At 39.8% G+C, this 24,228-nt stretch overlaps 1 protein-coding gene across 2 annotated transcripts; it reads right to left on the bottom strand.

Annotated features, from left to right (window-relative positions):
- Window positions 1–9: 9 nt before the first annotated feature.
- LOC143961477 (olfactory receptor 11L1-like) lies at window positions 10–19,609 on the bottom strand. 2 transcript variants are annotated; one of them, XM_077470772.1, is made up of 3 exons: window positions 19,527–19,609; window positions 19,074–19,114; window positions 10–995 (listed from the first exon to the last, which is right to left on the bottom strand). In XM_077470772.1, the coding sequence occupies exon 3, from the start codon at window positions 990–992 to the stop codon at window positions 45–47; it is 948 nt and encodes a 315-aa protein (XP_077326898.1). In that variant the 5' UTR covers window positions 993–995; window positions 19,074–19,114; window positions 19,527–19,609; the 3' UTR covers window positions 10–44. The 2 variants fall into 2 exon arrangements, with proteins under 2 accessions (XP_077326898.1, XP_077326899.1); XM_077470773.1 differs by lacking the exon at window positions 19,074–19,114.
- Window positions 19,610–24,228: the final 4,619 nt, after the last annotated feature.

Below are 24,228 nucleotides of genomic sequence, written 5' to 3'. Positions count from 1 at the left end.
GCCGCTGGTCCTTGGGAAATGAGCACTAAATTATTATTTTATTACTATTTACTGAAATATGAGTGCTGAAAGCGGTTGATGATTTTAGCTGCAGCTTTTTTTAAGTCTTTATTCCTCAGGCTGTATATAATTGGATTCATCAGTGGGGTGACCACAGTGTACACTAATGACATGAATTTAGTGATATCCCATGACTGTCCTCTACGGAGTACCAAATAAACACAAACCATGGAACCATAATAAATACAAACCACAGTCAGATGGGAGCTGCATGTTGAGAAAACTTTCTGTCTGCCGGTAATAGATGGGATTTTAAAAATGGTAATGATAATATAAACATATGATATAATAATTGTAAAGAATGGGATGAGAACATTAATAACAGTCATTAATGTCTCTTCAAGTAGAACATTAGCAGTATCAGAGCAGGAGAGTTGTAGGATTGGATCAAGATCACAGAAAAAGTGATTGACAATATCGGGACCACAAAAATGTAATTGTGATACTGTTAAAGTGAGAATCAATCCTTGTAAAAGACTTAAAACCCAACATGCGATAATCATCGACCAGCAGAGCTGGAAATTCATTGTTAAAGAATAATGCAATGGTTTACAGATGGCCACATATCTGTCATAACACATCACTGTCAGAAGAAAACACTCAAGACCTTCAGAAACAGAAAAAAAATAAAACTGGGAGATGCAATCAGAAAATGATATTACGATGCCTTTCATCAAAACAGTATGGAGTGTGTTAGGAAGAATGTCGGTTACCAGTAAGATATCTGATACAGACAGTTGGGAGAGGAAGAAGTACATGGGAGAATGGGGGGATTTGCTGTAGGACACCAGTAAGATGATCAGGAAGTTTCCACATATTGTCACACAATAAATCAAAAGGAAAAGAAAAAAGATCAGAAATGTTATACTGTGTGGAGTCTGAAGTCCTAATAGGTGGATCGTGGTAATACGGGACATATTTTTATCCTCCATAACCTAAAGAGAGAACAAAAAAGGGTATCAGTTTTTGTTTTTTTTTCCCACAAAAGTTTTATTGAAAATAATAAAGTAATGTTTACAGAACAGTAATCACATTGATTAAAATGGTACCCGTGACATACGTGTACAATAAAATAACAGGTTGTGAATGAGTCATGGATCATATCAAAGAGAACGGAGAAATATCACTCAAAGTTGAAGCTAAAAAGGAGACTTGAACGTTGCATGAACAGTCAACATAAGGAAACATTTAGATATCAGGTTCTTTTCTGAGTAAAGCATCTATAATAATGGTAGTAATCAAATTTAAACCAGTACCACCAGTTGTAATAATAATAGTAATAATGTTAGTAACCCAAACCTGTGTTTTTGTAGAAGGGTTTCTGGACAATTGTGGTGGGATGCAAAGATTCCTAAGTTTTGTAGACAGAAGGGGGGAAGGGGGCAAGGGAATATAAAGTGATGGGGGAAGAAGAAAAAAAGGGGGGAGGTGGTAAAGGTAGTCTCAAGAAGAAAGATTGAATGAGAAATGGTAGGGGCGTGTGTAGGGACCACTCTCCAACCAGGTAAGAGGTGTGGATCAATTCCTCCATCTCCTCTATCATAGAGATCCTGGTCAGCCATTCCCTGATTGATGGTATATCTGTGGATCGCCAGTGAACAGGTATACAAAGTCTATCCGCATTGACCATGTGCATAGCAAGTGATTTCTGATAGCCCTTTTAAGGTAGAGTAGTATGGTGTAGAACACGTGTCAAACACAAGGCCCGTGAGCCAAATCCGGGCCACCGGGCCAATTTATGTGGCCCTCGCACCTCTCCTGCAGTTGCAGGAGAACTCCAGCCCTTCTTTGGTCCTCCTCCAGTCCCTGCACTTTATGCTTCCCAGCAATGCCCCAGCTTCTTCCCAGCAGCATCACAAGGTAAGGGGGGGTCTACTGTGATGTAAGTAAGAGTGGGGGACGCTTGACATGTGATGTAAGAGGGGGGTGCTCTGGACATGTAGTGTTACAAATACAACTGACCCTTTGAGGGCAATCATATTGTTGATGCGACCCACAAAGGAATTGAGTTTGACACCGCTGGTGTAGAAGATATTGTGCAGGGTTGTAGTCCAAAGTATATGTGGGGATTCGTGCAGTTAGTGTATGTACTTCCCTCCAAAATGGTTGGAGTAGAGTGCACTCCCACCAAATGTGGAGCATAGAACCTTCTGCTTATCTCCAGCATACATTTGGGATAGTAGAAGAGAATTTGTGAAGTCAAGCTGAGGTTTCTATACCATTTAGTTGCAATTTTATATCAGTTTTCCTGAATTGCTATATTCATTGAACCCTTGTGTGCATACTCATATGTCGTCCCAATTTTCATCAGTAAGAGTCAGTTGTAAGTCTCTTTCCCAGAAAATACGTGATGCATCCATTTTGGGGGGAGGGGTCTTACTGGAGTAAGGTGTAGATATAGGATATTAAATGTCTTTGTGGTGATTTACGCGAGCAAAGGGATTTGAATGGTGTGAGTTGCCTATTCCATGTGGTAGATGGGTCCTGTTTTGTAGGAAGGTGCCTCAGTTGTCTGTACATCCAAAAGGGAAATGAGTTGGTACATGATGAAGACACCAAGCCTTCATATGGATGTATGCATCATTTAGAGAAAAATTGGTATGCAAGCACTTCCTTGTGCTGCAGGAATGCGCTTGATTCCCCGGGGGGGGGGGGGGAGGGGAATCGGGATTTCCCTCAGCGAAGTCAACAGGCATGGAATTGAGGAAAGTTTTGAAGAAATCATTTCCTTTTTGAAAGCTACCAATTGTATTTTTTCTAGATGAAAGCCAAACACGGTTTCTTGTATATCGCCTACAACGAAGAGGGATTGGGATCACCTGCATTAGATAGAGTAGGCGGGAAGTATAATCACTTTTACTAGGGCTGAGTGTTCAAACCAGGATACATTTAGGCTGGCCCATTCCTTCAGATCTGATTGAATATTGGAGAGTGCTGACAGGAAATTATGGCTACAGTTCAGATATCTTCCTTGTGATTTGGATGCCAAGGTAGGTAATGGCGTCCTTCCATAAGAATGGGAAGGATTCTTGACAGTGAGTTACTTCTTGTGGGGAGAGTGAAACATTCAGGGTATGTGATTTAGAGTAGTTAATTTTGAGGTTTGACAGTTCTCTGAATTGTCCTATATCTTTCAGTAGGTTGGGAAAGGATAATCAAGGTGATTTCAGATAGAGGAGTATGTCACCAGTGAAGGCCGTGATTTTGAAGTCTCTGTTTGGTATGGTTAGTCCCTTAATATCAGGTTTAGCTCTTAGTCTGTTTTAGAGGGGTTCTAATGACAGGACGAAAATCAAGGGAGATAATAGGCATCCTTGCCATGTCCCATTACTTATGGTAAAGGGTAAGGATGAGCCAAATGCCAGAACCTGCGAACAGACCTAAACTTTGTGTGAACTTTAGAACCCTATTAAAGTCTATGGGACTCGAACATTCAAAACCTAAAGTGCTAATTTTAAAGGCTAATATGCAAGTTACTGTCCTAAAAAGTGTTTGGGGACCTGGGTCCTGCCCCAGGGGACATGTATCAATGCAAAAAAAAGTTTTAAAAACTGCCCTTTTTTCGGGAGCACTGATTTTAATAATGATTAAAGTGAAACAATAAAAGTGTAATATTTCTTTAAAAGTTGTACCTGGGGGGTGTGTATAGTATGCCTGTGAAGGGGCGCATGTTTCTCGTGCTTAGAACTGTCCCTGCACAAAGTGTCATTTCTGCAGAAAAAAAGTCATTTAAAATCAATCGCAGCTATAATGAATTGTCGGCTCCCATAATACAGAGAACACTCATTGAAAGTCTTTGATAAAAAAAAAAGCATGGGGTTCCCCCAAATTCAATTACCTGTCCCTTCAGGTCTGGTATGGATACTAAGAGGAATCCCGTGTCAAATGTAAAAAAAAATGACGTGGGGTTCCTCCTAAAAATCCATACCTGAACCTTTATCTGAGCACGCAACCTGGCAGGATGCAGGAAGAGAGGGTGGGACGAGAGAGAGTCCCCCCTCCTGAACCGTACCAGGCCACATGCCCACAACATTGGGAGGATGCTTTGGGGTCCCCCCAAAGCACCATGTCCCCATGTTGATGAGGACAAGGGCCTCATCCCCACAACCCTGGCCGGTGGTTGTGGGGGTCTGCGGGTGGGGGGCTTATCAGAATCTGGAAGCCCCCTTTAACAAGGGGACCCGCAGATCCCGCCCCCCCTGTTTGAAATGGTAAGGGGGTACAAAAGTACCCCTACCATTTCACAAAGAAAGTGTAAAAAATTGTTAAATAAGAAAAACCCACTTTTGAAAAAGTCCTTTAATAAAAATAAAAAAATAAAAAGATTCCAGCGGTGGTAATTCACTCTTGCTATCCAGCGATGGATGATCATCTCTCCGGGGTCCAGTGATGGCTAAACTGATCCAGTGACGGGTCATCTCTCCCTCCAGTCCAGCGCAGCTCAGTTCATCCATCCTTCCTCTGTCTCCACTGGCGGAGACACTGCAGGATCCCGGCAGCCTGACATTTCTTATATGAGGAGGGCGGGGCCACCCATCACCTGACCCCACCCCCCCTGACGCAAGTGGGGAAGCCTGGCTTCCCCAATGATGTATGGGAGACCCCACCCCTCTCTGATGAACACAGGTTTCCATTACATTAGAGGGGGCGGGGTCACCCACACATCATTGGGGAAACCAGGCTTCCCCACTAGCATCAGAGGGGGTGGGGTCATATAAAAAATGTCAGGCTGCCGGGATCTTGCAGTGTCCTGCAGTGCCAGGATCCGCTTACCATTTCAAACAGGGGGGCCTGGGATCTGCAGGTCCCCTTGTTAAAGGGGGCTTCCAGATTCTGATAAGCACCCTGCCCGCAGACCCCCACAACCACTGGCCAGGGTTGTGCGGATGAGGCCCTTGTCCTCATCAACATGGGGACATGGTGCTTTGGGGGGGACCCCAAAGCATCCTCCCAATGTTGAGGGCATGTGACCTGGTATGGTTCAGGAGGGGGGTGCTCTCTTGTCCCCCCCCTCTTTTCCTGTGGCCTGCCAGGTTGCATGCTCGGATAAAGGGTCTGGTATGGATTTTTAGGGGGAACCCCACGTCATTTTTTTTTATTTGACGCAGGGTTTCCCCTTAATATCCATACCAGACCTGAAGGGCCTGGTAATTGAATTTGGGGGAACCCCACACTTTTTTTTTTATCAATGACTTTCAATGAGTGTTCTCTGTATTACGGGAGCCGACAATTCAATATAGCCGCAAGTGATTTTAAATGACTTTTTTTCCTGCAGAAATGACACTTTGTGCAGGGACAGTTCTAAGCACGGGAAACATGCACCCCTTCACAGGCATACTATACACACCCCCCAGGTACGAAATTTAAAGGAATATTACACTTTTATTGTCTCACTTTAATCATTATTAAAATCAGTGCTCCCGAAAAAAGGGCAGTTTTTAAAACTTTTTTTGCATTGATACATGTCCCCTGGGGCAGGACCCAGGTCCCCAAACACTTTTTAGAACAGTAACGTGCATATTAGCCTTTAAAATTAGCACTTTAGATTTCTCTCATAGACTTGTACATGGTGTTCCGCTGCTTTTTTGCGAATTTGTCGTGAACACCCCAAATTGTTCATTGTTCACCGAACAGGCGAACAGGCAATATTCGAGTCGAACATGAGTTTGACTCGAACTCTAAGCTCATCCCTAGTAAAGGGGTTAGACAGGTGACCATTCACTCATACACTCGCTGAGGGAGTGGAGTATAATGTTTTAATATGCGTATACATGCGAGGTAGAAGTCCAATTCCTTTCAGTACCTCTTGCATATAATCCCAGGACACTCTGTCAAACTCCTTCTCTGCTTTAAGGGAGAGGAAGAAACACTGAGCTTCAGATTTGGTGAACCAATGGTGTAGATTTAATCATGTATGGTGTTATCTCTTACCTCTCTGCCCGGTATGAAGCCTACTTGGTCTGAGGAGATAAGATTGGGTATAATAGGAAGTAATCTATTGGCTAATATCTTGGCATAAAGCTTTATGTCCACATTGAGCAATGATATGGGTCTGTAGTTGGAGACTTGTGTCGGGTCCTTGCCATCATGACAGCTATGTGGGCTTCTAGCATTCTTCCTCAGGACGTCAGCTGGTTAGGGTATTAAAGGTCGATAGCACCTTAGATGATAAAACATACAAGAGGCATTTATAATATTGGAGTGGGAGGCTGTCCGGTCCGGGGCTTTTACCTACTTTCATTTGTTTTATGGTGGTGCATAATTCCTCCATGGAGAGAGGACTTTTAAAATCTTCGGCCTGCTGAGTTGTAATTGTTTTGGGCAATATTGAACTAGGAAACACCTGATTTGTGTGGTATGGAATTCTAAGGTATTTGTGTCTGGGTTATTAGACATTAGGTTATAATAATAACTTCTAATAATTATTTCTGGTTAATTTTTTTGGCATCACTTATTTCATTATTACGGTAGTTAACAATTGAATTAAGTCATTTTATGGGAGGTTGTTAACATGCTGTATAATTACAACATCCGGCGGCCAGCTGACATATAGTTTGTAATGTTAATACGAATGTGTAGGTAAGGCTGGTGAATTGTCTATGTGAGTTGGCGATGCCGGTATGTACCATAGTGTGCAGTGCTCCACTTAATTTCTTCCTTTGCGGGCTACATCTGCTAGGACATTGGGTTCCGCCTCCTCGGGAGTGCACTCACAGCCTTTGGGCTGGCATTCCCATTAAAAAGATGGCGATTTATGAACCGCACAAGAGAACATCTGATATTTCCATGACAAAGATGGCGCTCTACGCGCCGCGCAGGTGCAGTGGAGTATTGCACCCTGTATAAAGTGAAGGGTGCACCAAAATGGCCGCTCCAGATGACGTCGGTGTGACAAAACTAGTAGGGCGTGGCCACGGGACGTGCACCATTCAGTTTCAGCTGTAGCAACAACGGGACGTGTTTTATGTTGCTGGAGTTTTACGCTATTGGCGGTTTTGATACATATGTAATGTGAGTATAACCCTGTCACTGAATAAAATATTGCTCATTTGAAACGGTTCACACTATGGAGACTCCTCTTTTTTGTTGAGAATCTATACGGAAGTACCCACAGTGGATGACAAACGAACCCCCAGAGATCCACACAGGGGGGTTAACACTGTGGAGGCTATATCACCCCTGCAGGGGCAGGGTATCTGGTGAGGGCATTATCAAAAAAAAAATTCTTCTGTCACGCACACTGGAATTATACTCAGCATTTAACTTCACATCTCCTGCACGAACTGTCTGTATAAACCTTCTGGGACTTTGTGGAAACTTTTAGTGCTTCCTTGCACCTGTGCATTTGAGGACTTGCTAACTATTTATGAGAGACTTTTATATTTTTATAGTTTTGCACCTTTGATACATTTGTTTGTATTGTCACAAATTAATAGTGTAGTAGCACTTTAGAGTAATGATTGTACACTGGGCTTGTATACATTGATAAATATATGCTATTTTTTTTTTCACAATTAAGCATGGATATTGTTTGATTCATATATTTTTTCATTGGTATAATTTTGCACGGTTATCATTATTCTGTTTTTTTCTTTTTAAGATTGGTATAATTTTGCAAGGATATCATTTGATTTATTTTTATTATTTATACACTAGAAAGTAGTTTTGACAGGCGCACTTGGTTACACCTTATAAATACATATTTATTAAATCAGCATAAGGGGTTAAAATAATAGAAGTACACACATTTCTTTATTGTTAAAAAACTTTTTTATTTTTTATTTTTTTTAAAGGTATAGCGCCAGATCTGTCTCTTTCCTTATACATGTAATATATTTCCATCCATGTGGTGGTGATATCAGGCAGAGGCAGCTCATACCACTAACATACTGTTTCTATCCATAGCGCAAACCCCCTCTTAATATATTTTCATATAAAGCTTGGAGTAGAAGGTTTCAAATTGTTTAGCTATGTCTTCATTTTTGGAGAAAAGCGTGCCCTAGTTATCTCGTAAATTATGGTTCGTAGATGCTGATTTAGCAGCCTGTACCATGCTAGTAGCCTCCCACTCTTGTTGCCGTGTTTATAGAACACTCTGCTTGAAACATAACATCTTTTTGAGTGTTTCCCTAATTATTCCAGTAGCGTGGAGTGTGTATGTATTAAGTCCTGTAGGGTAGCTTGTGAGGACAAATGTTTATGGGAGATTTCTTAGCCCCTGTACACACGGTCGGAGATTTCGACAACCAAATCTGTTGGATTTTGTCCGTCGGATTTTGTCCGTCGGATCTTGTGCGAAACTGTTGCATAAACACGGTCGGACTAAGTTGTCGAAAAATCCGATCATTCAGAACGTGATGACGTAATTTTGTTACGACGGGACTATGTTCAGGCTAGTAGCCAATAGCTTTGATGTAGGAATTTGATCTGAGCATGCGTGGCACTTGGTCCAATCAAAATTCTCTACACATGATCAGAGTATGTTCGATCGAACCAGTTGGTTGGAAAATATTTCCAACAAGTTGGAAAATTGGGTCCGACGGATATTCCGACGGACTCAGTCCGATGCATACCACACACAGTCGGATTATCCGACAACATGGTCCGATAGGACACATTCCGACAGATTCTCCGACCGTGTGTACAAGGGCTAAGTGTTTAATTTTGTTGATTAATTTTTTGATCCATTCCTGCTGCTTCTTAATTGCTATTTAAAACAAGGATACACTTACTCTTTCCCCCATCTATTGTGTATCACCACTGCGCTAAACAAAAAACTTTAAACTAAGCCGCCACTTTAAAAAAACAATATATGTGCAATATTCCTTATCTAAACAGTAGGATAAGCAGCGCTAAATATAAATCCACACCAGTGAATTCAAAAGTATTAAAGATTATAGACCCAGTCCAGTGAACATGAATTACTAAATGTTACTACACTGTGCAAACCCTGCCCCGAGCATACAGAAAATTAATTAATAGTTTGTATCAAAATTAATTAACACAAATTATTATATAGTGCATGTCACCAGATGAATAGTGATAATTTATACGATCTGTTGAAAAAAATAATATCCTGTGACTAAATATTATTCAACACTAAAAATAAATAAACAAATAACGAGAATCAAATGCATTGTTTCAAGTTCTATCAAGCAATGTCCACTTCCTAACAACATTGTTACAAACACCACTGTGAACGCTCCTGAGACTATAATGTATCCCAGTAAAATTATAGTCCATACGTTGAATCTTCAAATCATAATCCAAATAATGGAATGGTGAAACAAACGTTTAACCAGTGTCTCTTGAATAAACAGCAGATTACATCTACACTCCTCCACCACACCGCTCTAGATGTGACTCCTTTCCCCTTATGTGATTCAAAGTGCAATGCCACACCATGGTACTGGAACCCCTTCCGGGTGTTTCCTAGATGTTCAGAGATTCGCACTCCTAACATCCGTTTGGTGCGACCCACATAAACCAATCCACAGGGGTACCATAACAAACATTAACCCTTCCTTCTGATAGTAACAGAGGTCAAAACATCCCACCATGTTTAAGCCTACTGTTCTAGCAGGTGATCAAGATTTTATTTAAAAAATCCCTGATATATCTAACTCCCCTTCACTCATCTCACAATTAGTTGAGAAGATGTTGTCAGGGTTGATCTGTCTGTTCGACAGATCCTGATAGCATCCATAGCAGCAGGTGGTTATATAAATAATATGTAAAACAAGGATACACTTACTCTTTCCCCCATCTATTGTGTATCACCACTGCGCTAAACAAAAAACTTTAAACTAAGCCGCCACTTTAAAAAAACAATATATGTGCAATATTCCTTATCTAAACAGTAGGATAAGCAGCGCTAAATATAAATCCACACCAGTGAATTCAAAAGTATTAAAGATTATAGACCCAGTCCAGTGAACATGAATTACTAAATGTTACTACACTGTGCAAACCCTGCCCCGAGCATACAGAAAATTAATTAATAGTTTGTATCAAAATTAATTAACACAAATTATTATATAGTGCATGTCACCAGATGAATAGTGATAATTTATACGATCTGTTGAAAAAAATAATATCCTGTGACTAAATATTATTCAACACTAAAAATAAATAAACAAATAACGAGAATCAAATGCATTGTTTCAAGTTCTATCAAGCAATGTCCACTTCCTAACAACATTGTTACAAACACCACTGTGAACGCTCCTGAGACTATAATGTATCCCAGTAAAATTATAGTCCATACGTTGAATCTTCAAATCATAATCCAAATAATGGAATGGTGAAACAAACGTTTAACCAGTGTCTCTTGAATAAACAGCAGATTACATCTACACTCCTCCACCACACCGCTCTAGATGTGACTCCTTTCCCCTTATGTGATTCAAAGTGCAATGCCACACCATGGTACTGGAACCCCTTCCGGGTGTTTCCTAGATGTTCAGAGATTCGCACTCCTAACATCCGTTTGGTGCGACCCACATAAACCAATCCACAGGGGTACCATAACAAACATTAACCCTTCCTTCTGATAGTAACAGAGGTCAAAACATCCCACCATGTTTAAGCCTACTGTTCTAGCAGGTGATCAAGATTTTATTTAAAAAATCCCTGATATATCTAACTCCCCTTCACTCATCTCACAATTAGTTGAGAAGATGTTGTCAGGGTTGATCTGTCTGTTCGACAGATCCTGATAGCATCCATAGCAGCAGGTGGTTATATAAATAATATGTAAAACAAGGATACACTTACTCTTTCCCCCATCTATTGTGTATCACCACTGCGCTAAACAAAAAACTTTAAACTAAGCCGCCACTTTAAAAAAACAATATATGTGCAATATTCCTTATCTAAACAGTAGGATAAGCAGCGCTAAATATAAATCCACACCAGTGAATTCAAAAGTATTAAAGATTATAGACCCAGTCCAGTGAACATGAATTACTAAATGTTACTACACTGTGCAAACCCTGCCCCGAGCATACAGAAAATTAATTAATAGTTTGTATCAAAATTAATTAACACAAATTATTATATAGTGCATGTCACCAGATGAATAGTGATAATTTATACGATCTGTTGAAAAAAATAATATCCTGTGACTAAATATTATTCAACACTAAAAATAAATAAACAAATAACGAGAATCAAATGCATTGTTTCAAGTTCTATCAAGCAAATATTGCTTGATATAATTTGTAAATTTGTAAAATTTGTAAAATGTAAAACAAGGATACACTTACTCTTTCCCCCATCTATTGTGTATCACCACTGCGCTAAACAAAAAACTTTAAACTAAGCCGCCACTTTAAAAAAAAAAACAATATATGTGCAATATTCCTTATCTAAACAGTAGGATAAGCAGCGCTAAATATAAATCCACACCAGTGAATTCAAAAGTATTAAAGATTATAGACCCAGTCCAGTGAACATGAATTACTAAATGTTACTACACTGTGCAAACCCTGCCCCGAGCATACAGAAAATTAATTAATAGTTTGTATCAAAATTAATTAACACAAATTATTATATAGTGCATGTCACCAGATGAATAGTGATAATTTATACGATCTGTTGAAAAAAATAATATCCTGTGACTAAATATTATTCAACACTAAAAATAAATAAACAAATAACGAGAATCAAATGCATTGTTTCAAGTTCTATCAAGCAATGTCCACTTCCTAACAACATTGTTACAAACACCACTGTGAACGCTCCTGAGACTATAATGTATCCCAGTAAAATTATAGTCCATACGTTGAATCTTCAAATCATAATCCAAATAATGGAATGGTGAAACAAACGTTTAACCAGTGTCTCTTGAATAAACAGCAGATTACATCTACACTCCTCCACCACACCGCTCTAGATGTGACTCCTTTCCCCTTATGTGATTCAAAGTGCAATGCCACACCATGGTACTGGAACCCCTTCCGGGTGTTTCCTAGATGTTCAGAGATTCGCACTCCTAACATCCGTTTGGTGCGACCCACATAAACCAATCCACAGGGGTACCATAACAAACATTAACCCTTCCTTCTGATAGTAACAGAGGTCAAAACATCCCACCATGTTTAAGCCTACTGTTCTAGCAGGTGATCAAGATTTTATTTAAAAAATCCCTGATATATCTAACTCCCCTTCACTCATCTCACAATTAGTTGAGAAGATGTTGTCAGGGTTGATCTGTCTGTTCGACAGATCCTGATAGCATCCATAGCAGCAGGTGGTTATATAAATAATATGTAAAACAAGGATACACTTACTCTTTCCCCCATCTATTGTGTATCACCACTGCGCTAAACAAAAAACTTTAAACTAAGCCGCCACTTTAAAAAAACAATATATGTGCAATATTCCTTATCTAAACAGTAGGATAAGCAGCGCTAAATATAAATCCACACCAGTGAATTCAAAAGTATTAAAGATTATAGACCCAGTCCAGTGAACATGAATTACTAAATGTTACTACACTGTGCAAACCCTGCCCCGAGCATACAGAAAATTAATTAATAGTTTGTATCAAAATTAATTAACACAAATTATTATATAGTGCATGTCACCAGATGAATAGTGATAATTTATACGATCTGTTGAAAAAAATAATATCCTGTGACTAAATATTATTCAACACTAAAAATAAATAAACAAATAACGAGAATCAAATGCATTGTTTCAAGTTCTATCAAGCAAATATTGCTTGATATAATTTGTAAATTTGTAAAATTTGTAAAATGTAAAACAAGGATACACTTACTCTTTCCCCCATCTATTGTGTATCACCACTGCGCTAAACAAAAAACTTTAAACTAAGCCGCCACTTTAAAAAAAAAAACAATATATGTGCAATATTCCTTATCTAAACAGTAGGATAAGCAGCGCTAAATATAAATCCACACCAGTGAATTCAAAAGTATTAAAGATTATAGACCCAGTCCAGTGAACATGAATTACTAAATGTTACTACACTGTGCAAACCCTGCCCCGAGCATACAGAAAATTAATTAATAGTTTGTATCAAAATTAATTAACACAAATTATTATATAGTGCATGTCACCAGATGAATAGTGATAATTTATACGATCTGTTGAAAAAAATAATATCCTGTGACTAAATATTATTCAACACTAAAAATAAATAAACAAATAACGAGAATCAAATGCATTGTTTCAAGTTCTATCAAGCAATGTCCACTTCCTAACAACATTGTTACAAACACCACTGTGAACGCTCCTGAGACTATAATGTATCCCAGTAAAATTATAGTCCATACGTTGAATCTTCAAATCATAATCCAAATAATGGAATGGTGAAACAAACGTTTAACCAGTGTCTCTTGAATAAACAGCAGATTACATCTACACTCCTCCACCACACCGCTCTAGATGTGACTCCTTTCCCCTTATGTGATTCAAAGTGCAATGCCACACCATGGTACTGGAACCCCTTCCGGGTGTTTCCTAGATGTTCAGAGATTCGCACTCCTAACATCCGTTTGGTGCGACCCACATAAACCAATCCACAGGGGTACCATAACAAACATTAACCCTTCCTTCTGATAGTAACAGAGGTCAAAACATCCCACCATGTTTAAGCCTACTGTTCTAGCAGGTGATCAAGATTTTATTTAAAAAATCCCTGATATATCTAACTCCCCTTCACTCATCTCACAATTAGTTGAGAAGATGTTGTCAGGGTTGATCTGTCTGTTCGACAGATCCTGATAGCATCCATAGCAGCAGGTGGTTATATAAATAATATGTAAAACAAGGATACACTTACTCTTTCCCCCATCTATTGTGTATCACCACTGCGCTAAACAAAAAACTTTAAACTAAGCCGCCACTTTAAAAAAACAATATATGTGCAATATTCCTTATCTAAACAGTAGGATAAGCAGCGCTAAATATAAATCCACACCAGTGAATTCAAAAGTATTAAAGATTATAGACCCAGTCCAGTGAACATGAATTACTAAATGTTACTACACTGTGCAAACCCTGCCCCGAGCATACAGAAAATTAATTAATAGTTTGTATCAAAATTAATTAACACAAATTATTATATAGTGCATGTCACCAGATGAATAGTGATAATTTATACGATCTGTTGAAAAAAATAATATCCTGTGACTAAATATTATTCAACACTAAAAATAAATAAACAAATAACGAGAATCAAATGCATTGTTTCAAGTTCTATCAAGCAAATATTGCTTGATATAATTTGTAAATTTGTAAAATTTGTAAAATGTAAAACAAGGATACACTTACTCTTTCCCCCATCTATTGTGTATCACCACTGCGCTAAACAAAAAACTTTAAACTAAGCCGCCACTTTAAAAAAAAAAACAATATATGTGCAATATTCCTTATCTAAACAGTAGGATAAGCAGCGCTAAATATAAATCCACACCAGTGAATTCAAAAGTATTAAAGATTATAGACCCAGTCCAGTGAACATGAATTACTAAATGTTACTACACTGTGCAAACCCTGCCCCGAGCATACAGAAAATTAATTAATAGTTTGTATCAAAATTAATTAACACAAATTATTATATAGTGCATGTCACCAGATGAATAGTGATAATTTATACGATCTGTTGAAAAAAATAATATCCTGTGACTAAATATTATTCAACACTAAAAATAAATAAACAAATAACGAGAATCAAATGCATTGTTTCAAGTTCTATCAAGCAATGTCCACTTCCTAACAACATTGTTACAAACACCACTGTGAACGCTCCTGAGACTATAATGTATCCCAGTAAAATTATAGTCCATACGTTGAATCTTCAAATCATAATCCAAATAATGGAATGGTGAAACAAACGTTTAACCAGTGTCTCTTGAATAAACAGCAGATTACATCTACACTCCTCCACCACACCGCTCTAGATGTGACTCCTTTCCCCTTATGTGATTACACTCACCAGCTGTATATGCCTCACACTTTCGTGTTTGGCTGGATGTGCTTTTTCCTTTACAGGGTTTAAATGGGGTATCCAGGTTTCCACTCCAGAATGCAGGGCTAATGCCATGGCTGTTCTCATAGCCGCCACGAATGTTTCCATAGGTGTCACGGCTGTTCCCATAGATATTCTCATGCAACACAGAAAAGATTTGCTTCCATAGCGTGATACAGTATAAAACTTTTTAATCACACTTAAAAAACTCTCACATTGCACTCACATCAAAGGATGAATAAACACGCCAAATATGAAAAAATTCACAGCACTCTTGAGTAACCCATACTGAAGCATAGGTGGTCACGGCGGACCCAGGATATGCGGGAATGATGGATAGTCTCTCACCGCTCCTTAACTGTACCGCCAATTTACAGGGATCAATGTAAGATGTTCAGCATCCTATATGTATCTCTCTCATTCGCCTAGTAGCCAAAATCCGACATGTTTCGTCATAGAATTGACTTAATCATGGACCTTTATTTTTTTCAACAGATCGTATAAATTATCACTATTCATCTGGTGACATGCACTATATAATAATTTGTGTTAATTAATTTTGATACAAACTATTAATTAATTTTCTGTATGCTCGGGGCAGGGTTTGCACAGTGTAGTAACATTTAGTAATTCATGTTCACTGGACTGGGTCTATAATCTTTAATACTTTTGAATTCACTGGTGTGGATTTATATTTAGCGCTGCTTATCCTACTGTTTAGATAAGGAATATTGCACATATATTGTTTTTTTAAAGTGGCGGCTTAGTTTAAAGTTTTTTGTTTAGCGCAGTGGTGATACACAATAGATGGGGGAAAGAGTAAGTGTATCCTTGTTTTACATATTATTTATATAACCACCTGCTGCTATGGATGCTATCAGGATCTGTCGAACAGACAGATCAACCCTGACAACATCTTCTCAACTAATTGTGAGATGAGTGAAGGGGAGTTAGATATATCAGGGATTTTTTAAATAAAATCTTGATCACCTGCTAGAACAGTAGGCTTAAACATGGTGGGATGTTTTGACCTCTGTTACTATCAGAAGGAAGGGTTAATGTTTGTTATGGTACCCCTGTGGATTGGTTTATGTGGGTCGCACCAAACGGATGTTAGGAGTGCGAATCTCTGAACATCTAGGAAACACCCGGAAGGGGTTCCAGTACCATGGTGTGGCATTGCACTTTGAATCACATAAGGGGAAAGGAGTCACATCTAGAGCGGTGTGGTGGAGGAGTGTAGATGTAATCTGCTGTTTATTCAAGAGACACTGGTTAAACGTTTGTTTCACCATTCCATTATTTGGATTATGATTTGAAGATTCAACGTATGGACTATAATTTTACTGGGATACATTATAGTCTCAGGAGCGTTCACAGTGGTGTTTGTAACAATGTTGTTAGGAAGTGGACATTGCTTGATAGAACTTGAAACAATGCATTTGATTCTCGTTATTTGTTTATTTATTTTTAGTGTTGAATAATATTTAGTCACAGGATATTATTTTTTTCAACAGATCGTATAAATTATCACTATTCATCTGGTGACATGCACTATATAATAATTTGTGTTAATTAATTTTGATACAAACTATTAATTAATTTTCTGTATGCTCGGGGCAGGGTTTGCACAGTGTACTCTTAATTGCTATTGTTGCTAGGGATATAAGTTCTCCCCTAATGACACATTTGTGAGCTTCCCATAGCGTGACGGGTGTAATATCTTGCATGGAGTTTGGGAAACAGCTTTGTTCAGACAGAAAAAAAAATTATTGAATTAGGCAATGCTGACTAATTTTTGCTGGTATAAAGATATATAAAATGTTAAAAGTGAGCTAGACCATACACCATATGATCAAAGGCTGGTAACAAGTTGGAGCATGCTCTGATGGGGCTTTTCACTTCCTCTGAATCAACTATGGGTATAGAAATGGATATATTGTATTGTATTTTATTTACTTTATGTTTGAACTAGACTTGTGTCTTTTTTCAACCTGACTAACTATGCTCTTTAAATTCTAGTATTAGTTGCAGTTTGACCTTAATAATTGGATATAAAAATTAAACACCAATCACTATAACATTATGATGACTCACCTAATATTGAGTAGGTCTCCCTTTTGCCACCAAAACAGCCCTGACCATGGTTGTAGCATAAGGGGTTGCAGGGGTCACAATTGCAAGCCTGCCCCTAGCTCCAGGGGGCCCCTGCAGCCTCCCTGTCATATCCTCCACAAAATCCAGCTCCGATCTGCCCTAGGGCCCCACGGCCACGCTCCAGTACTGGGCTTTTACTTTGCCTTCCACAGTCCACACCCCTCTGTTCTCATTGGCTGAGAAGAAGCTGTGAGCCATTTCCTGAATGGAGAGGAGCACAAGGTGAAAACAGCCCAGGATGGGGAATAGTCTGTGCTGTGTGCTGGCAACATGGAATGGTAACCGAGCTCAGCGAGGCAAGAGAAGGAGAGTGCCGTCCTGTAGCCACGATGGGACCGATGTCACTGGTGAGGTATGACACTGCTCAGTGTCTCCTAGTCACCAGCTGGGATTCTCTGTACCCCCCCCCCCCCATTTGGGGATGTCTTCTTACCCCACTTCCCTGACAACTGGGGAAAAGACACACCTCCGGGAGGTGATCTTCTCCCAACACCTGCCAACACTGACAGAGAAACCTTCAGAAATTGCTGAAACAAATCCTTTAACACATCATCGGGGGGGCTGAAGGGCTGCAGGCTCCAGATCTTGTTTCACATGGCTTTTCCCTCCAAGATCTAAGTTGCCCCCCCAAAGCCCCCTGACCACCCCCTCCATCCTGCATGCTATGCTCGCTGCTGAGCTTCTTTCCCATTACAGCACTCTATACTGTTCCTCCTCCGCAGGGCTGAAATCACATTCCTTTACAACACAGCCAGTTAGCCATGATCTGCTCAGGGTGTATCTGCCTCCTGCAACTACAATGCCGTTCCGACCAATTTCACAGGTCAGAAGGGCAACATAAAAGCCAGATATACCCTGTGAAGGCTGACAGACTGTGTGTAAAGGAATTTGATTTCAGCCCAGTGTAGGGGGGGGGGGGGGCTGTATATGGTGCTCGGATGGGAAAGGAGCTCTGCCAAGTGACCTGCCATTGGTCCCTGTCCTCTGATTATCCAGCAGTAATCCCTGTCCTCTGATGTAAGGAGGAACTCTGTGAACTCAAAACTCTTAATCCACGTTGAGCATCTTGGCACGCGGTGGATGTATTTGCACGCACGTTGGAAGTAGTGGGGGGGGGCTCAGGTCAACTTTTGCATCAGGGCCCACAAGCTTCAAGCTATGCCTCTGGCCCTGACCCATTGCTGAATGGATATCCCTATAACCACTGACGGTATACTGTGGTATCTGTCACCAAGCAAACACTGGCAGATCATTTAAGTCCAGTAAGTTGTGAGTTGGGGCCTCAATGGATTAGACGTGTTCTTCCAACACATCCCACATATACTCATTGTTGTATTCCTCAAACTATTCCTAAACCCTTTTTGCAGTGTGGCAGGGTGCATTATCTTGCTGAAAGAGGTAACTGCCATCAGGGAAAAACATATAAGGGTGTACTTGGTCAGCAACAGTGTTTAGGTAGCTGGTGCATGTCAAAGTAACATCCACATGACTGACAGGACCCAAGATTTCGGAGCAGAACATTGCCCAAAGCATCACATCGCAAGCAATGCACACAAACCAAGCCGTTCACATGATGTATTCATCAGACCAGGCCACCTTTTTTCCACTGCCCCATGGTCCAGTTCTGATGCTCATTTGCCCATTACAGGAGTTTATGACTGTGGACATGGGTCAGCATGGGCACCTTGACCAATCTGCAACTACATAGCCCCATATATAACAAACTGTGATGCCCAATTTTTTTCTGGTTTAAACTTATCAACCTCTTGGACAACATGTTTACTTGCTGCCTAATACTGTTTATTCCACAGACTTTCAGATGCCATTATCATGAGATAATCAATGTTATTCACTTCACCTTTCAGTGATCTTGATGTTATGGCTGATCAGTGTATTCATCTAGCAATAAAATACAATAAAAACAGAAAAGTATGCTTAATTCATTCAAGGAAAAAAAAGACATAGACATTTATTGCACAGGTTAACAAAAAAGTTTGCAAATATATTTTTCAATGAACTTAAAGTTGAAAACTGAATTAAGGTCCATCTGCCCATCTCCCCACCCCATGCTTCATGCCTCCGATAAAATCTAAGAAGACCAAACACTTACTTCTGATCTGGAGTTGCTTATTCCGTGATAGAGCATGCCAAAAGCCATGACCCAGGGACCAGAAATATGAAAGGTAGATACACTGACTGCTCTTTTTAGTTTTTTTTATGAAGGAAGGCATATTGTGACTTTAGGTTGGCTTTAACCATCCTTTTATCATTCTAATAAATATTTATATCAAATTTATTCTCATGTACTTACAGTATTGTATAATCCGTTGATAATGATTTAATGCTACAAATAAAAATTCAAAGGTATTCAGTGCACCACTAAATGGTTGCCCTCCAGTGATGAATTGACTAATCATACACAAAGATGTTGCTTTATATAGAAGTCAATGAAATTACATGAAATCTCTGGGAACTGGAAGTGCTTCATGATAATTTCACAGGACTCATTATTTCTAATGTTGAAATAATATATTTAGATTTTTATTTATTTATTTATTTATTTATTTATTCCTCCAAACAATTTTGTTAACTGTGTATTCAAAATAAGTAAAATGATTTGAGAACTGTAGGAAGAATATACACTGATTTAAAGCAAGCTTGTGACTAGGCGATGGATATTCAAGTAATTTGATTACATTAAAAACCAGCAACTGAGAATTAAAACAACACAAGTGACCTCTGTAACTGCAGGCGCTGCAAACCAATTAATTCTTAAATTAACCTCAGAAGCAGTGAAGTTGTCCAAGGTGACTGTTTCCTCACTCACCTCCCCTCTTGCTGTGCACCGGCTCTATATTTACATTAGAGATTAGATGGTTGGAAGGCCTCCAAGCCAATAGGAGGCAGGAACAGGCAATATGAACTTAGATTAGGATTTTAGTGCTTCTGCTTCAAGCTTCGATGTTGAATTGCTCCACAGTGATTGCAGCTACAAAGATCAGTGATAACTTGATTCAAAGCAAATTTTGTGATTAATAAGCACAATCATGTTGGCTGCAGTTTCACTTTCAAACTAATCTAAAAAAAAAATGCAAACAACATGTCAATGGAGGGGAGGCAAACAAACCCCCCCCATGTCTGCACTCAGCCCCTCCATGCCCCCCTGCACTCACCCCTCCATAGTCACCCCTACAGCCCCTCCATGGCTTCCTCTGCTTCTTTGGCTTCCCCTCCCAGCCAACCCAATCCACTTCCTCTCCTGATTGAGAGGAGAAGCCGGAATACAATAGCACATATTGATTTGTTAGTGTCACAAGTGGGTGGGTTTGGCGCACAGTGCTCTGCGCCCGAGCCCAACACTTTTCAATCCAATTAGACTCTAATCATGTGGCTTAAAAAAAAAACTTTTAATATTCCTAGCCCATAATATATCATTTATTTTTTTTGGGCAACATCTACATACATACATCATGGCCAAAAATATTGGCACCCCATGCATTTCAGTGGGATCATGCACCACTTCGCCCATAAATTTGTTACATTTAAAAATGTTTAGGCATTCTCATGTTTATTTCTTTTGTTTAATTGGTATGACATGAAAAAGTGGAGAAACAAATAGCCAAATCTGACACATTCCACACAAAACTCCAAACAGGGACTGGACAAAATTATTGGCACCTTCAATTTAATATTTGGTAGCACACCCCTTGGAAAAAATAACTGAAATCAATCGCCTCCTGTAACCAATGAGTTTCTTATACCTCTCTACTGGAATTTTTTTTTTTTAACCAAAAGATTTTTATTGAGTTTTGCGTGTTACAAGTATCAAAAAACAGTAAAATCGGTATCAATGAAGTACACAGTTATAGCAATTATCTGTGGGTGCTTAGGCTTGGAACTATAACTTCACATTAGAGCTACTTGACAAATTATAAGAACATGGACTCCTGGGAGGTAGAGCCCGTCACCCCAATTGAACTGTGAACAGGCTCAGATTCAGAGCTGAAATAGAAAAAGTAGCTCCCCTCGACCTTAATGAGGGTCTAGGGTGGAAGAACTGGGGTGCTTACCTTCCCATAACAACCCTTGAGCGTTTAGCAGGCTTGACTGATGTCAGCAAAATGTTTCAAAAAGCATAGGGAAAACATTAATTAAATTTGAAAACATTGATATGTGTTCATCTCTTGACACTACACCTGAGTCAAAGTGGGGGAGACTGCGCCCACCACACCCCCTAGGGAGAGTCCCAGTGTCGCAGTCACCTCCGGTCATGTAAGTTCTCACTTCAGTTAGTGGTTTAAAACCTAAGGCAACTCTCGTTAGAAAATATATGTTCATCAAAAAGATATCAGATCTAGTTCACAAGTGTGAGGAGGCATATTTGGAGGATCTCCATGTTTCCCAATATTTGTGGAAACCTGAAGCTCTACTTTCTTTTTATATGCTAGTAGCTTTTCCATGAGAAATTGGTTATTCACTCTGGCTATTACCACCTCTAGGGATGGTGGTGTGGGAGATCTCCATTGTTTTGCTAATGAAATGCGAGCAGCATATAAAATATTTACCACTATTTTTCTTAGCTCCGGAGGGAACTGTTCAATACTAATGCTAAGCAGTGCTAAGTCTGGTTCAAGGGTAATTTTAGTTTGTGTAACTTCCCTAATTAAAGATTCTATCTTTTTCCAATATGGAATTATAGCTTTGCAGCTCCATAAAGTATGGAGGAGGCTCCCAGTGTGTTGACAATTTCTCCAACACAATGGGGTTATACTCGGGTACATTTTGTGTAGGCGAAGTGGTGTTAGATACCACAGGTGAAGTATTTTTTGAGCATTATCCCAATGGTCTATGCAGGCAGAGGATTTACCGTTATATTTAATTGCGAGGTGCCATTGAGTAGTTGAGTATTCCTTCCACAATTCCTGTTCCCAGCGTAACATGCAGGGCAATTTGGAGTTCATGTATAGAGGGTTTTTCATTTTGTAGTGAAATCCCCTTCCTGCATTTAGATTGTTTATTAAGAAGGAAATCCCAGAGTGCTTGGGGGATTTCCACTGGCTTAGTTACGTTGGACATGCTATAATGTTTAATTTGATATAGTTTGTATGTGTCTGACATATCTCTCTCCCTTTCGGGGGGTGCCAGGAAGTGATTGCCCGTTTGTTTCCAGTGGTGGGTCGATAAGTTGGGTATGAGATATTGATAATTCGCTAGAGGGATTGGTAATGTGCACATTGGTGTGTCATTGATTTTTCTCTGGGTTAGCTCTGACCATGCCTTTAATGTGGCCTGCACAGTAGGGTATTGTGGGGCATCAGGTTTGTGATGTAAGCTGGCCGCCATAGCCAGAGCTGGGAGGTCATGTCCAGGCGTGATAGTGCATTCTATATCTGAGAACCAGTATTTCATTTTGTCCAGTACTGTGGCTCGGTAGTATGTTTGAGCATTAGGAAGTCCCATCCACCCTAGATGTTTGGGTTTGTAAAGTTGTGCTAGTGCTATTCTGGGTTTTTTTCCCACCCATATAAAAGTGTTCAAAGTTTCGGATAATTGAGCGAAGAATTTTTGGGGTATAGGCACTGGTAACGTTTTAAAATGGTACAGTAGCTTAGGCAGAATTTGCATTTGGTATGCAGCTATCCTCCCACCCATGAGAGTTGCACTTTAGCTATTTGGTTCATTTCATCCGCCAATCTACTCAACAGGGGAGGGTAGTTGTGGAGGTATGTGTCAGCAGATGAGGGGGACAGCTGCACCCCTAAATAGGTGATAGAAGGGGGTTCCAATTACATGGGAAGACGTGTTTAAGTTTGTTTTGAGTGCTGGTTGGCATATTAAGTGCCAGTGCATAGCATTTATATGTGTTGACCTTGTAGAAGGATACTTTCCCGAAATTGGTTATCAGGGTTTGAATGGATGTAAGGGATGATACAGGGTCTGTGACCATGAGGATGACATCGGCAAAGAGGCCTAGTTTATGAGTCTTCGATCCTACCCTTATGCCCTTTACTGAGTCAGTATTTCTATTGCTCTCTGCTAAGGGTTCTATGATGAGCGAGAATATAATAGGGGACAGCGGGCATCCTTGCCTAGTGTCATTAGTAAGATTAAAAGGGTCAGAGAGAAGGCCTGAGTTGTAAACTCTTGCAGACGGTTGGGAATACAAAGACATTATAGCCGTATGTATTTGTCCTGTTAGTCCAAATTTTTGTAGGGTCTTAGATAGGTATAGCCAGTTCACCCTATCGAAGGCCTTTTCTGCATCTAAGGCTAAGAAAACGCTAGGGAGTTTGTTAAGTTCAGTGTACCGTAGAAGGTTGAGCATCCTTCTTGTCCCATCTGGTGCTTGCCTGCCTTTAACAAAGCCCACTTGATCTAATCCTAGAAGGGAGGGGGTAATATTCATTAGCCTGTTGGCGAGCACTTTAGCATAAATTTTAAGGTCCGAGTTCAAAAGTGAGATCGGCCTAAAGTTCTGGGGGAGGGAGCTATCTTTGCCTGGCTTCAGGATCGTGACTATGATAGCTTGTAGCATTTCCTTTGGAAAGGAACCCGTGATAGTAGCAGAGTTAAAGATATCTGTTAGTTTAGGGGTCAGGACCGTCATGAGGGCCTTGTAGTATTCGGCCGAGAAGCCGTCTGCTCCTGGGGATTTGTGCATAGGTAGTGATTTGATCACTGTGGCCACTTCCTCGCAAGTGATGGGGGAGTTTAATGTGAGCAGAGTGGAAGGCTCTATCTTGGGCAATTTAAGAACGCGGAGAAATTTATCAATTTCCATTTCAGAGGGCTGATGGGTATCAGGGTCCTGACTAAGGTTGTATAGAGAGTGATAATAATCTTTGAATGTGTTTGCTATATCTTTAGGGTTACAGAAAACCTGATTAGAGTTGTGATGTCGGATGAGGGGCAGGTTAGTTTTAGCCTGCCGTTTTTTTAGTTGGTGGGCCATGAGTTTGCTTGCTCTGTTATTTTGTGAGTAGTAGGATAGTTTCATTCTTTTGAAGTAAATA

The sequence above is a fragment of the Lithobates pipiens genome, unplaced genomic scaffold, assembly GCF_037356315.1.
Source record: "Lithobates pipiens isolate NorthernLeopardFrog02 unplaced genomic scaffold, aLitPip1_a1.2 Scaffold_8, whole genome shotgun sequence".
Classification (NCBI taxonomy): domain Eukaryota; kingdom Metazoa; phylum Chordata; class Amphibia; order Anura; family Ranidae; genus Lithobates; species Lithobates pipiens.
The sequence above is the reverse complement of the archived record's forward strand: the minus strand, read 5'-3'. Positions and strand labels throughout refer to the sequence as shown.

Excerpts from the sequence above, each read along its gene's own strand:
- LOC143961477 (XM_077470772.1), bottom strand. The coding sequence starts at position 992 with ATGGAGGATAAAAATATGTCCCGTATTACCACGATCCACCTATTAGGA.